This window comes from Osmerus eperlanus, chromosome 24 (assembly GCF_963692335.1).
Source record: "Osmerus eperlanus chromosome 24, fOsmEpe2.1, whole genome shotgun sequence".
NCBI lineage: Eukaryota > Metazoa > Chordata > Actinopteri > Osmeriformes > Osmeridae > Osmerus > Osmerus eperlanus.
This window is the reverse complement of record NC_085041.1, coordinates 8,273,334-8,287,070: the sequence shown is the minus strand read 5'-3', so window position 1 is coordinate 8,287,070 and position 13,737 is coordinate 8,273,334. Positions and strand designations below refer to the sequence as shown.

Genomic DNA, 13,737 nt, shown 5'->3' with positions numbered 1-13,737 from the left:
CGCGGCAGTTTGTACCAGTCCCTGTCCATCCCATCAGGTCATTGAGAAGGGAATGAGACCATTTCTAAAGGCAGATTGATTTTAGAATATCGCCACCTTCTTCCCTTTGACCCTCTGACAGTCTGAAACTGCAAAGACGGGGACCCAGTAAAAAATGACTGCAGGGACGACCCCAGCCCCCCTCCCAACCCCACTTCAGGTAGCTTGATATATCACGCGCCCCCACATTATCAGTGAGGGTCCCCATTTTAGTGCTCTCTCTTTCTCTCTGCAATTTTCCAATCTCAGAGTCCACCATCTAGCTTGCCCATGCAGCCAATGTTTTTTTTTTAGCTCATGCTATTTTGTCCCATAAATCTGGCAGAAATACTGTATCCACCTATCTTGGGGGAGATTGGAGGCATTTGGCTCTAGATGACCGCACATGCCCCTATATTTCCCCTTGTTGTAAAACACAAGATTGTGTATTGTGTTGCAGAAGCGAATCATGTGACTAACAAGATTCTGTCTAGGATGGTGTTACAGCAAATAGGTATTGTGTGAGACAGATGAAATCTGACAGAATCTTTCATCATTTTCTTAAGGTTTTATGTTAAATAATGCGACTTAAAACTGGAATGATGAAATGTAAAACATGTAAAACATGAATTACGATTTGGATAGAGGGGTCGATAGAAGGCAACATTTATAGCATTTATTTTTCTGTATAGTTCCAGAATGTACATCAAAAAGCACTCATGTTGACTTTTCGCACAAAACTGCTAATACAATAACAAGACATAATAGGAATGATCATCCCCCGTTTGACAACACTCTGTGTTAGGTCCACCAAAACGAAACACGATGTTTGATAATCAATATTAGTAATGACACTTTCTCCGCCTTGATTTCATTCCTATATCGACCTCAGCCGTCTAGTTTTCCCCATGCCCCCACCCCATGCCCTAGTAGAGGGGTTGAGCACAGATTCTTACCCCCTAGGGCTGTGGAGCACCTCTAGTTATTTATACACAGCCTGACCAATGTTGCCTGCTTGATACCACCTGCCTTCTGACCCTCTCTGACCTCCCACTTGTACACACACTGCCAGATTGCTTTGTGAAATAAAGCTGTCAGTTGCACCACCCAAATAAAAAACGACCCCCCACCGCCCCCCTATCCTCAATACTTGGAGTTCCGTGTCAGTGACAGCACTGAAATATAGATATAAATTGGAAGCGGATTAGTTTTTTGATCTTAATTCAAGTTTTGACAAGATATAGGAAGCAGAGTGACTAGTGTGTGTTTTGTGTTTGTGTGTTGTGTGTGATGTGTGTGTGTATTTTTGCATATTAGTGTGCCGAGTATTTTATGTGCTCCTCCTGCATCTGTGTGTGAGTGTGTGTGTGTGTGTGTATGTTTGTGAGTGTGTATGTGTGTGTGTGAATACACTCTGTACTGAGTGTGTGAGTGCGTGTATGTTTGGCTCTGGGATATGTACTTGGAATAAACCAGGCTGTTAGAGGAGCGGCTGGCATAACTTTGAATGTTTGTTCGGAGGTCTGCGATGCTGGGCATTCCTTCATGACAGGCATATGTAATACAAGAGGCCGGGCCCATATAGGCGCTGATGCTCTCTGAAGTCTGTATAATAGCTGTGCAAACAAATGGGATTCAGTGATTGAGGTTTATTTTGGTCTCTGAGGGGAGATGCTCTGTTTGAAATCTGCTAATTTATGGTCTTCCAAACGTGAAATGGTCTAGCAGCTTTTGCTGTATCTCTGTCAGCAAATATGACATATTTCCAAGGTATGACTGACTTTTTTTTAAAATAAGAAATTACTTGGCATCTACCATTTACGTTATAGACTATTTAAACCATGTTAATACCATTTAATGGTACTAGATTATGCTTTTACATTGGATTTAAATTATTAACATAATCTGTCTGAGCTACAAACTCATTGAATGTGACAGTCAATTGGTAGTGTTGACTGAATAAAAAAATAGCTGTGCCTTTACATAGTTTTTAAAATGTATATATATTTGCTTAATATAATCATTAGTTGGTCTATTATACATTATTCGACTATAGTATGTTCTCCCATAGACCAGTCTCACTTACCTGTGTTTCCCCTCAGAACTGTGCCAGTTCCAGACCCTCCAGCTCCGTGACGAGCACTCGCCCCACCAGCTCCCCTGTCCCTGGGCCCCCGAGTCCCCACAGCCCTGGCCTGGAGGAGAAGAAGGAGGAGGGGCCCCTCCCTGGCCAGCAGCCCACCCTCTGCCCCACTGACCCCCACATCTGTGAGCTGGCGGAGAGGGAGGGGAGCTCAGACAACGGTGAGTAACCTTCTGGGTTCCCTAGGCCTGTACTTGACACCTCCAGGGCTAAGTCATTCACCACATACAACCTAGCCTGCCTGAATGCCTCAGTTTAACTCGGTTCATAGGTCATGTCCTGTGCAAAAGCTGAGCTGAGGTCACAAATTGTATGATGATTGAACAGCAGTAATATATTATCCAAACATGAATACATTCTTTTTCCATTTTTTTAATTGTTTAGTATTTGCATCAAATGACCTTGGTCATTTAATTGAGTTTTAAACCAGAATAGACTGTATCTCTCAGTTGTGTGTAGGATTTCAAATACTTAGGGAATAGACAACAGAACTCCAGTGAATACTCTGTGGGGCAATTCAATCAGAAAATGCAGAGCGAGATAAAACAACAAATTTGATGTTGTCCTTGCATCCTGAGAACTCTCGTGACTGTACAACTTCACGAAAAAACGAAAACCCTATTATCATATCAAACAAAAGATCTAAATCTGTATCTTATATCTATATATCTTTACACAGTTCCAGCACAATAACAATCTGTTGCAAAAAATACAGATGTCAAGTTTGCTTGAACAACACAGTTGTCTTTTTCATTCTTTTGTGTGTGTGTGTGTGTCTGTGTGGGAGGGGGGGGGGGGGTGAATGCAGACACGCAAACCTGCTAGGCATTAGGCGGGGAACGAGGAGTAGCGTTTGGCACCGAGAGTGAACTTAGACATGAGATCCTCTGTCCAACCCTGACAGAGTCCAGAGCCTGCAGATCCCAACAGCCTCAATCTAGCTCCCTGACCCAGGCTGTACTCAGTACAGTTAGAGTAATTTAGAGGGGGGGGGGCGAGAGAGGATGCCAGAGAACATTTTCAAAGTGCGGAAAGGAGAGGGAGAAGGTTGCGTAGCGGAAGGAAGAGTAAAAGAGACGGAGAGAGCGAGGGGGGGAGAGAGAGAGAAAGAAATAGAGGAGAAAGGGAGAGTGAGAGAGGAGGAAGGGCGATGACTGAAAGATTTTGTATCTAGTTATCCAGGTAAAAAGGTTGGCAAAGGATTATTCCCCCTTCTGCCAAGTCATCTGAAATTGGCGTGGGTATCACTCTCTCTTGCACTGTAGCCCATGCAGTGATTTTTCACTATGTCCTGGATCAGAAATTACAGTGTGAAAAAAAAAACTTGTTGGGCAATGAGCCACCAGCATCATGAGATTTACAGACCCCTTCTCCCCTCGCCACCCCTCCCTATAAATGGCTCCAGACTCAAGTGAAAATGTCGTTTTTGTCCTTTATTCATGCCACACCAGTTCAATCCTCCCCAATGTCTTCATCTCCCAAGATACTGCAGGCGGTACATACTGTATGAGCAACACATCACATTACATTTTCATTGTTAGTACAGCGTGTATGGAGAAATATCGATTGTCAGCAGTTATTATCCAGCTCATTTCCTGGGCAGCCCTGATGCTAACTGGATGCAAATGCTCTTTGCTTCGCATGATTGGCTTTCTGATGAGCTCAGCGGTCCGGGCATACCTCACTGTTAAAATACCTTTGTGCATATGAGGCACGCGTGCGCGCACACACACACACACTGTAACTAATCATCCTGACGATTCCACTTGCCTGCTCTTAATGCGACGCAACATAAACAATTTCATTTACTAACAGGCCATTTATTAAAACTTGGTAACTGTAAGGTTACGGTGGTGTGTGTGTGTGTGTGTGTGTGTGTGTGTGTGTGGGGGGGGGGGTGTCAGAGAATAGAAGAGGAAAGAGTCAGAGAAAGAAGGGAAAGACAGTTAACAAAAGTGACTGAGACCGTGTAGAGAAGAAAGGCAAAGGACGGGCTGTAAAGGGAGAACAGAAACCTTGAGAGAGTGCGAACGGAAAAGGATGCGAGAAAGAGCGAGGAAAAACAATCGCGGACTTGAGTGTGCGAGGCGACTGGGTTTGACGTTAGGTTGCCGGCTGTGAAATAACGACCGCACCTTCACATCCATAATGAGAATTGGTGAGTGCTCCTTGGTATCGTGACCTCACGCACAAGGCTTGTCGCGCGCTCTGAACAATTGCAACAAAGACTGCTTTTGATCACTTCATGCCTCTCTCCCTTTCGTGGACGCCTCCGCTCACATTGACCAACTGCGACAATCGGCAGAGGATAAAAGAGCAGAGGAGACAGAGAAGGAGGAGATGGCAGGAAAATGTTGAGGACAAGTGCGTACGGAGGAGTAAAGTGAAGAACGTACAGGAGTTTGTGCAAAAACACGAGAGATGAGAGAGTGCGTGAACGTATGACGCATGAGACCCACGATAGCGTGGCAAGGCTGAAATTAACAACGTTATGCCTCGTCTGCGGTCTCGCGGCCCACTTGAACTTGAACCGGTGTAGTAAGGTTGGTCGCAGTTGTCCTGACCCACCCCGTCCTGTTTGACTTTTTGCGGTCTTTGGAGAAAAACGGCTGGTAAATGAAATGTATCCTCGTCACATATGTACTATATATCCACTCAAATAAGATGTTAGTCAAACAGAAATCTGTCGTTTTTGGCTCACTGATAGAACGTGCTGGAGCCATGTGTCCAGGCTGACATCTGCCCCGGCCTCCTCTCTCTGAACATGTGGTCCTCAGAGCGGCCTGCAATTAGGGGCCGCGAACACAGAGCCTTGCCTGGTGTCTAAATAAGAGAAGAGGTTGGACCCTGGATCGCATGCAACAGCAGATTACACCCAGATCCTTCTACAGACAGGGGGATGACACGTAGACATGCACGCACTCACACACACACTCACACACACACACTCACACACACACAAACACACTCATATCCTCCTTGTCACGCACGTTTAGGCTGATTCATTGACATGGCGCAGAGTACCTACAGTGAAAGGAAAAAAATGCCCAAGAGAGATGACAACATCGCCGTCCCAATCTCATCTGCAACACCAGTTCAGAACCCCCCCTCCCAACCCCCCCCCCCCCTCCCAACCCCCACCCAGCACCTCCCTCCGCCATATGGTTTAGTGAATCAAAATGTGCAACTAGAAGCATCCGGAACTACGGTAATACAATATGTTTAAAAGACAGAACATGGTTGACTGGTCTGCTGTGTAATACTGGTTTTGACCCTTTTGGAGACCTTAAAAAATCAAGTGGATGGAAATCTTTGTTAGGGCACAGTGCAAAACTGTTTCGTCTTTTGTTAGAAACCATTCAGACACCATCCATTCAAATTACAGTTTCAATTGATGACTTTCTAGTCATGATTAAACTACTATAATAACATCAGTATTTGGCTAAAAACGTTGATGCCATCGAGTCCTACTAGCCACAACTTTTGCACTGGTATTTTGTTGTTTTTATCAGTATTATTAGTTAGGCTTGGTATATATTGTGTCTGTGGTGGCAAGGTTAGTTTATCTCTTCACATTTCATCGAGGATGATAAGGACACAACTATCAAACTGCTGGAACAGCTGAAGAGGTATATCCAGAAAAAAAAGCCTTCTGTTCTCTCCAGGAAGGGGTCTTCGCGTTAGAACCGTCGTCGGAGAAAAACGTCACTGATAGTCCCCCTTAAGCTGCACACGCTTCATGTTCAGTGTCTCCCTGATGCAAAGTGATGGGGACTAATTCTACATCTGCTCAAACTAAACGGGCCCTAAAGTTCAGCCAACTCGAAACTTCAGCCCTCCCCGCTCTTCTTCCCATATTCCGTTTCCTTTATTTGCACATTTTCTGTGCGTCTTTCTTTCATTTTTCCCTCCTTGCTGTCCTGAGTGATTGACAAATAAGTAAAGGGCGACCTTGATGGTGGTGTGTGTGGCGTTCCGCGGTGTGTTTACTGGATCTGTGGCTGCAGATCGGGGCCTTGTCATCCGTGGACTTTGAGGACTTGATTGTAGCTCGCAGTGTAAATACCCAAACAAACAGCTGGAGTCGAAATGTGCGATCGTTTTGCCCTGTATTTACATTCCTCCTCTCTCTGTCTTTCTCTCTCTTTTCAGTTTCTCCCTCTCTCTCTATCTCTTTCTCTCTCTCTTTCTCTCTTACTTTCTCTACATCACACTTACTCACTCATTCTATTTAGTTGCTTATCTTTCTTTTACCTACAGTATGTCTCCCTTTCTGTCACTTTTTCTCGTTCCCCCTCTATCTCTTTTTCTTTCATTATCACTCTTGCTCTGAGTGGCAAGTATCTGGGGCCAAGAATAACACACTTGAATTGAGAACCACTTAAAGATTTCAAGTTTAGTTTTGTGGGAGAAATTAATACGTGTCAATAGTCAATTCAGGCAATTCATTCTCTCAGGTAAGGTTTCGCTTTTCTAAGATGACAAAATCTGGTAAACTTTATCAGACCTTTTTGAACGCAACTCTAGTGCACAGCATTGTCCTAAAGCACATGCACTGGCACCTGATATTTATCAAACCCAATGAGCAAATAGACAGATGAAATATGGAAGCCATTTTGTTGTTCTAAAGGTGCCTTAAGTGCGACTGTTTATGCTTATGCACCCAGCTGCTTCAAAGCGTGCCGGGATTCCCAAATTTGTTTCTCTCGCTGTTCTACATAACGCCATCATGCTTGGGCAAAACCCGGCAGAGAAATATATTCATAATTCAGAGAAACCACTATGGCGGAATGCCAGTCGTTGTCAGCTATAACAAATTGGACACAAAAAAGTTGAATTTGTATCTGCTTAGGAGGCTGACTGCATTATACGGAAGGGACTGCAAGCTTGTGGTAATAGACTCCATGATGGATGGCCAGACCGCATAGACTCCCATTCCTCTGCGTTATCCATCTATTTATCTACTTATTTATTTATGCCATCGCCCACAGAGCGAGACAGACAAACTCAGCATGGGGGGCTGCGGTGTGTGATCGTTTGTCCTGGGTGAGCATGGCGTGGGTTAACTCCTTATTGTAGTAAGACAGGGATGTATACATCGTTGTCCTAAACCAGGTACCGTCGAGTTAACTACCTCAGGATGTAAAGTGTTGAAAACTTAACCTTTGATTTATCGTATCATAAGTGTTTCAGGAAGTTAAACGTGCTGACTAATATATTATCTTATTTAACATTGTTACTGTTAACATTATCAACACTATCATCGTTAGCAACATCATTTTTTGACTTTGTGCCTCTTTCTTGACGACATCTCCCAATGATTAATTAAAGTGATAGAGATTACCGCCAGTCTGTGCTACTGTTTTCACCCCCCTCTGCAATGCGCTCGCTCTCTGCACATGCACGCAACGACAGCTAGTTGTTCTTGTCACAGCATGGCTGTCACATCCCGCCAGCTCAAACCCAAACTGAAGCCCCCGGGGGTGGGGGGGGGACTCGGATCACTGACACCAAATGAGTGAGGATCGCCAACTGCGATCCAAGACTAACATCTCCCCCCTCCGCTCCCCCCCTCCGCTCCCCCTTCTCCCCCCCCCCCTTCTCCCTCCCCCTTTACATCTTTAACCCCGCTCTCGGTCCCTAATCAAGGGCGTCACTCAGGGGGCCGTGTCGCCCCTGTGGCTGTGGGGGGGGGGTGGGGGGTGACCTCTCCTGGGCCGGCCTGTCTGCCTGACAGCCCCCCCCCTCCCCACCCCATGTCTCACCATACAAGGATTGGCAAAGGGGCTGTGTTCTTTTCTGTGCGTGTGTTTGCCTGCCTGTGTACCTACACACACTCGCATGCATGCACTGTACCACACACGTCTGCGCATGTGTGTGGATTGGATAACACTTTTCTGCCTCTTATACCGCGGCAGTTGTGGCGGGCGTCGGTGGCGGCATCGGCGCTGGGGGGTAGGGGGGAGGGGGGCCGTAGATCAGGGCAGGGAGGATGGCGGAGCGACTTGGGGTGACAGGGGAATAACATCCCTTTCTCCTCAATCGACAGGGACCATAACTCCTCCTTCTCCAGGGACAGATTGAGAAAGGCAATAGCCAGGAGCTGTGAAGCAGGCCACGCTTAGGAGAATTGAAAGTTAAAGAAGCAGCGACAAACGCCGCTGGATTTTTTTTCCTGTACTGTTTTTTTTTTTTTATTCTCCCCCCCCCCCCACACACACACTTTGATAAACTAGCAAACGATAAATTGCTCGGGTTGCTGTACTCTATTTTTTGCCATTTGGAGATTCTTGACCTCTGTTGGAGAAACGGGAGCAATATATACTTTTTTTGCTGTGACACATGCTGTAGGGTCTGTCAATGTATGTTTAGTCTTAGAGTGAATAGCACTGTATGTAACTAGCTCTTGTGGTTGTGGACTCATGCTCTGCAAATCCAGTCTTAGGCTAGGGGGTGCTGATAGCCTGGGAGACACCGTCTGGGGACAAATACCCCAGCTGGGGGGGTGGGGGGGTGGGTACTGATGAAGGCCACTAAGGGGTTAGCTTTGGTGGGGGGCCTAGTATTATAGTCGGTCCCACTTAAGACTATTGCAGGGTACTGTGAGATATCCCTCTAGTTTCAAGGTTGTGCTGCAATTCAACAGAATGCAGTGTCATCGTTTCAAATACTCACTCTATGGCACGTCACAAATAAACACATGTAAATGGTAATTATAATTGAGCATTACTGTGTGCTAATAATGTAATGAGGCAAATGTTGTGTCTTGTCTCTGAGAGCTTTTATTGCTATTGCTGCGTCAGCGTTGGGTACGCTCTCATTCTTTCGGTCTCTCCTGTTTCTCCATCCATCCCTCTCTCTCGCTCCTTTCCCATGCACGGCCACAATCCCGCGGGGACATCTTTTATAGCTTGATCAATTTTACACTAGATTATTGAATGCCTTTTAATAGCTTCTTTATTTTCAATTATAACCCACAGTGTCTCGCCTTCTGGGGTTGTGACCCACACGCTCAAACCCCGCACAGCCGTAAAATTTAAAACCCCATCTCGGCAAATGATGCTGCTTTAATCATCGCATGCATTCGGTTTTAACCATCTCGCTGTCACAACATTATCCTAGCCAACGAGAAACCGAGAGGGGAATTTAGAGGCAAGAAAAGCATGCGTCATTTGTGAAATAAAGCATCTTTATTCAGGATGTTCGAAACGTATTGATTTTGGTGCAAAACAAACTACTGTACCAGACAGAAGGACGTGAATGAATATTGGCCCTGGTAAGGTCTCTACAGTACATTTCCCCCTAGCAAGGATCTCTAAGCTTCCATGATCACCAGTCTGTGGAGGGGTAGATAAAATTTGAATGGGCGTGGAGATTAATCGTGAGAATATAAAAAAAAAAAATTGGTGTTATTAAATTGAACTTGCCTCAAGGCACTGTCATCAAGTCAATGTGAAGGCAAACACGGATAGGTTGGAGGGGGGTGGAGGGGCAGAAGGAGGGCGGTGGAGGGGAGAGAAAACCCCCTCCAGTGCCGGCAATACGATTAGGAAGATTGACTTCTGATGTAAAAGGCTGGAGTTTGTCTGCTAGACTCTGCCTCACTCTTTCTGTCCCAGGTAACCTCTGCCCCCCCCCCCCGCCCCCAATCCACCAACCCGCCCCCCCCCCCCCCCCCCCTACAGGTCCTGAATGTGTGTCTGTGCGTTGCGTTTGAGTGCATGCGATTACACGTGTGTGGTACGCGGACGCTGGGCTTGTGCGCGTGCGTGGCAGGCGACCAGGTTACCCAGGCACCTGCTCCACTGAAGGTGAAAGAAGTGCTCACTTGAGCTCATTGAAAAGTAGATGTGACAGTAAATTTTTCAGCCCCCGAGATGGGAGATCTTGTTATAGCAGTCAGGATGGGGGTCAGGGCAGTGGCTGTTGATGATTGAGGAAAAGAGAAGTAAATTCATTCTGCTTCAGGCACTTTGTCAAGTGCCAGTAGCTTACCGTTGAGACCCACTCACCCATCACTGTGTTACGGCCCCAGAGGTCACCCCACTGCCATAAATCAGACTCGCCTCGCCTCGCCTCGCCTGCTAAACCTATTGCTTGCCTCTGCCTCGTCCTGAGGAAATGAAAAAGAAGAGCCCGAGCTGCTGCCGCTGTTGTGACCGCCTCGCCTGGCGCTGTCGTCAACGACACGTTAGAAGAAGACGGGTAGCGAACACGTCCTGCTACATGTTGCCACAAAAAACACACACAAAAACACAACAAAAAAAAACTGTGTCTGCATGCATTGATTCTCCGGTATATTGGTTCATTAAAACCCGCCTTCCAGCTTCAAGATTTTTTTTCCGTGTGGGCTGTTTACGGCAATTAAACAGGCACGAGACCAGGATCTTCATGATTTCTATTGATTTCGCGATTTTTTGTGAGGTTTGTAAGCGACAAGGTGCTTGATGACTCTCGGCAAACCTCCTTGGAGTGGTAATTAAAAAGGCAGCTGATGCACAGGTATGAGAGATTGTTAGGAGACAGGTGCATCACCCCCACACACTCCCCCCCCCCCCCCATTCCAGTCCCACACCCTGGACCACCGCAAGAACACATACACACACAAACATAAGAACTTACTGTACAGGCAAAGGCTCCGGAGAGGAGACGAGAGAAGAGGAGAAAGAGAGGGGAGGAGAAAGAGAAAAGGGCACAGGGTAAGTGAAGAAGAGACAGAAGAGTTGCAGAGAAACATTATAGGAAATGGTCTTGAGGTGTCTATACTTGTCACTAAGCATTAAGCAGCAGCCATGTTCTACATGCTCTACAATTTCATTCACTGGCACAGAATCTGCAGTATCTGCAGTATCCCTTCAAGTACTCCAGTACATTTACATTACATTTAGTCATTTAGCAGACGCTCTTATCCAGAGCGACTTACAGTAAGTTCAAGGACATTCTCCCCAAGGCAAGTAGGGTGAAGTGCCTTGCCCAAGGACACAACGTCATTTGGCACGGCCGGGAATCGAACCAACAACAACCTTCGGATTAATAGCCCGACTCCCTAACCGCTCAGCCATCTGACCCCTTTAGTATACCCCAGTATACACTATCTCTCATTTTAAGTTTCAGTGTCTGACTAATGGCGCTAAATACCCAAACAGCTGCTGCCCGCACGGAAGCCATCAAAGAAAATGTGAAAAAAGTAAGTGTCTTTGTCTCCCCAATGTGACGTGTCAAATGATACTGAAGCGTGCACTGTGAGTTTTTGTACGGTAACGTAAGCTAGCTCTGTAGAAGGTACCTTGGTAAATGAGTCTGCCAACACAGCCAAGAACTAGCGACACCATCTCTCATGTCTCACCTACAGAGCACCAACGCCTCCAAGCCAAACACCAACTTGAACGCAGAACCCTACACACTCCTGTCTGGCGTTTTTGAAGTGTTAATTGATACACTGTATTGTGAAATTATTGATATTACGTGCGGCCATGTGCAAACATTTTTCTGGGACGTTGAGTTGGGTGAAGAAGAAAGTGGGCGAATGTGGAAAAAGGATCTGAGGTGTGTGTGTGTGTGTGTGTGTGTATATTCAGAGATTTGTGTTTCTGTGAACGGGGGTGCACGTGTGTACGTGTACTGGAACGTCTGTGTGTGTTTTCACATATTTGCGTGTGTGAGTAGAGGGCTGCTTTCAATATACTCTCTTATTAGGGTGTGATTATCCTGCCGCGCCTGGCTTCTCTCATGTCGTGACTGGAAGTTGGAAAAGCCAGGGAACCCTGGGAAGCCAGGCGCAGAGTAAAAACTTCCTGACAAGACCCTCGCTTTCACCCCCTGCCTTTCACTGCCAAGATGGCCAAATTGTTGTTATTTCTAAAAACAATGGCGCATTCTGACTGTGATCACTGAGTTCTGGCCATCGTATGAATAATCAACTGTGTTCTGTCTAATTTGTTTATATTTAGGTACTTATTATACACAAGTTAGCAGAAATAAGAATGTTGAACATGCATATCTCCAGAGACAGTGTTGGTATTTGTTTAGCTTGTTTGGCCTATATCTAGCCGCAGCGTTTTTTCCTCTCAACCTCTGGAAGTTGACACCATTTAAGAGGCGCTAACGTTAGCCGTTAGCGAAAGGTCCACTCGATCTCTCTGAAGACGTTCGGCCGGCCTCTCCACAGGCAAACCTCACTCCGGTCGAAGCCGACGCAGCTCACTCTGCCGCCAACGCCGTCCTCAAGATCTCTGGCATCGTTTTGCTAACCTTTCAAACAGCGAGTGGCCCCGTGGCCTACACTTTGAAGAAGGAAGCCGAGCGGCCTGGCTTCTTGCCACCAAGGATGCGGGCCACCGTGCTGCTCCGATCTGACGGAATGTTCCAAAAAAGAAAAGAAAAAAAGAAAGGGAAAAAAACGGAAGAGAGGGAAAACCGAAGAGAAGAAAAGGCCGAGTTACTGTGCAGGGGGGGTCTCCAGGATCTGTCCAGGCACTTTGTAGCATACATATATCAGCTGTCACCCAGAGGCACCAAAGAGACACACAGAAACACAATGGAACCGACAGATGGTCCGAAACAAACCTGCATGGAGGGAAAATAAACGGAATTGGTGCTATTAAAAAGCTGTTTACCTCAGCCAGACGTGTGTCTGTGTGCGCGTGTGTGTGTGCGCATGTTTTATCCTGACAAATGCTGTGTTCTCAACTTCCAGTTCCCAGTTCCCAGGCATGATGGAAGTGCATCGGTGTGTGTGTGTGTGTGTACGGCACGTTTGTCGGCCACGTACCACAGTGAGGATAAAACGAATGGGGGCTCAGTTTTCGGAACTCGTACTTTTGCGCTGTCCCCTCAGCTCTCAGCCAACTCCTCAGTCAACCTTCTGCCTGATAGCCATCCCTGCGCACATCAACCTCCTCTACCTCCCCTCCCCTAAAGAGAGGCCTGACACATCAGAATGATGGACTCCTTGAATCCGCTGACCTTTCTCCTCTCGGACGGCCTGTCTTCCCTCCTCTCCGCCCTACCTCCTTCACCCTCTCTGCCTCTCCCCCCCCCCCCACCATGTAGATGAGACAGAGACAGATGAAGATATTTTGCGATGGGGGGGTGGGGGAGAGATTTCACGGTTATGCACGGAATGAATTCTGGCGGCCCCCAACTGCCCACCTCCCAATATAAGAGATTAATAGTGACATGGGGCACTTTGAGATCAAGACAGCCATGAGAGAGAACAGGAGCTTAGCAGTGTGTGGCGGTGGTGGTGGTGTGTGCGTCTGTTTGTTTGACTACAATATGTGATAACTTTGCAAGGACAATTTTTGGAGAGGTAACTATACGTTAATATCTCACCACTGCAAATAATTTTGTAAACTGCTTCATCCCTGGTCCTGTCATTAAGATCTAATACTGTGTGATTAAATATTAGTCCTCCCTTTACTGTGCCATGAAAACAGGTTTTGGTTTTGTGCTGAGTCAGAGCTTCCATTCCCTGTCCGTGATATGTCTAAATGAGTCATGAAAACGAGGGCAAGACTAGACAATGTGGCTGAGCCTGTCAGAGCTGTCTTATTGTCAGTCACAGCAAAGATCAA

General features: G+C 46.5%; 1 protein-coding gene across 3 annotated transcripts in view; it reads left to right on the top strand.

Annotated features, from left to right (window-relative positions):
• Positions 1–13,737, top strand: part of LOC134010795 (adhesion G-protein coupled receptor D2) — a 57,761-nt gene that overhangs the window by 32,144 nt on the left and 11,880 nt on the right. For all 3 annotated transcript variants that reach the window (XM_062450076.1, XM_062450075.1, XM_062450077.1), the window contains exon 20: positions 2,121–2,322. In XM_062450076.1, the coding sequence (XP_062306060.1) occupies positions 2,121–2,322 (202 nt within the window). The remainder of the gene's footprint in view (positions 1–2,120; positions 2,323–13,737) is intronic.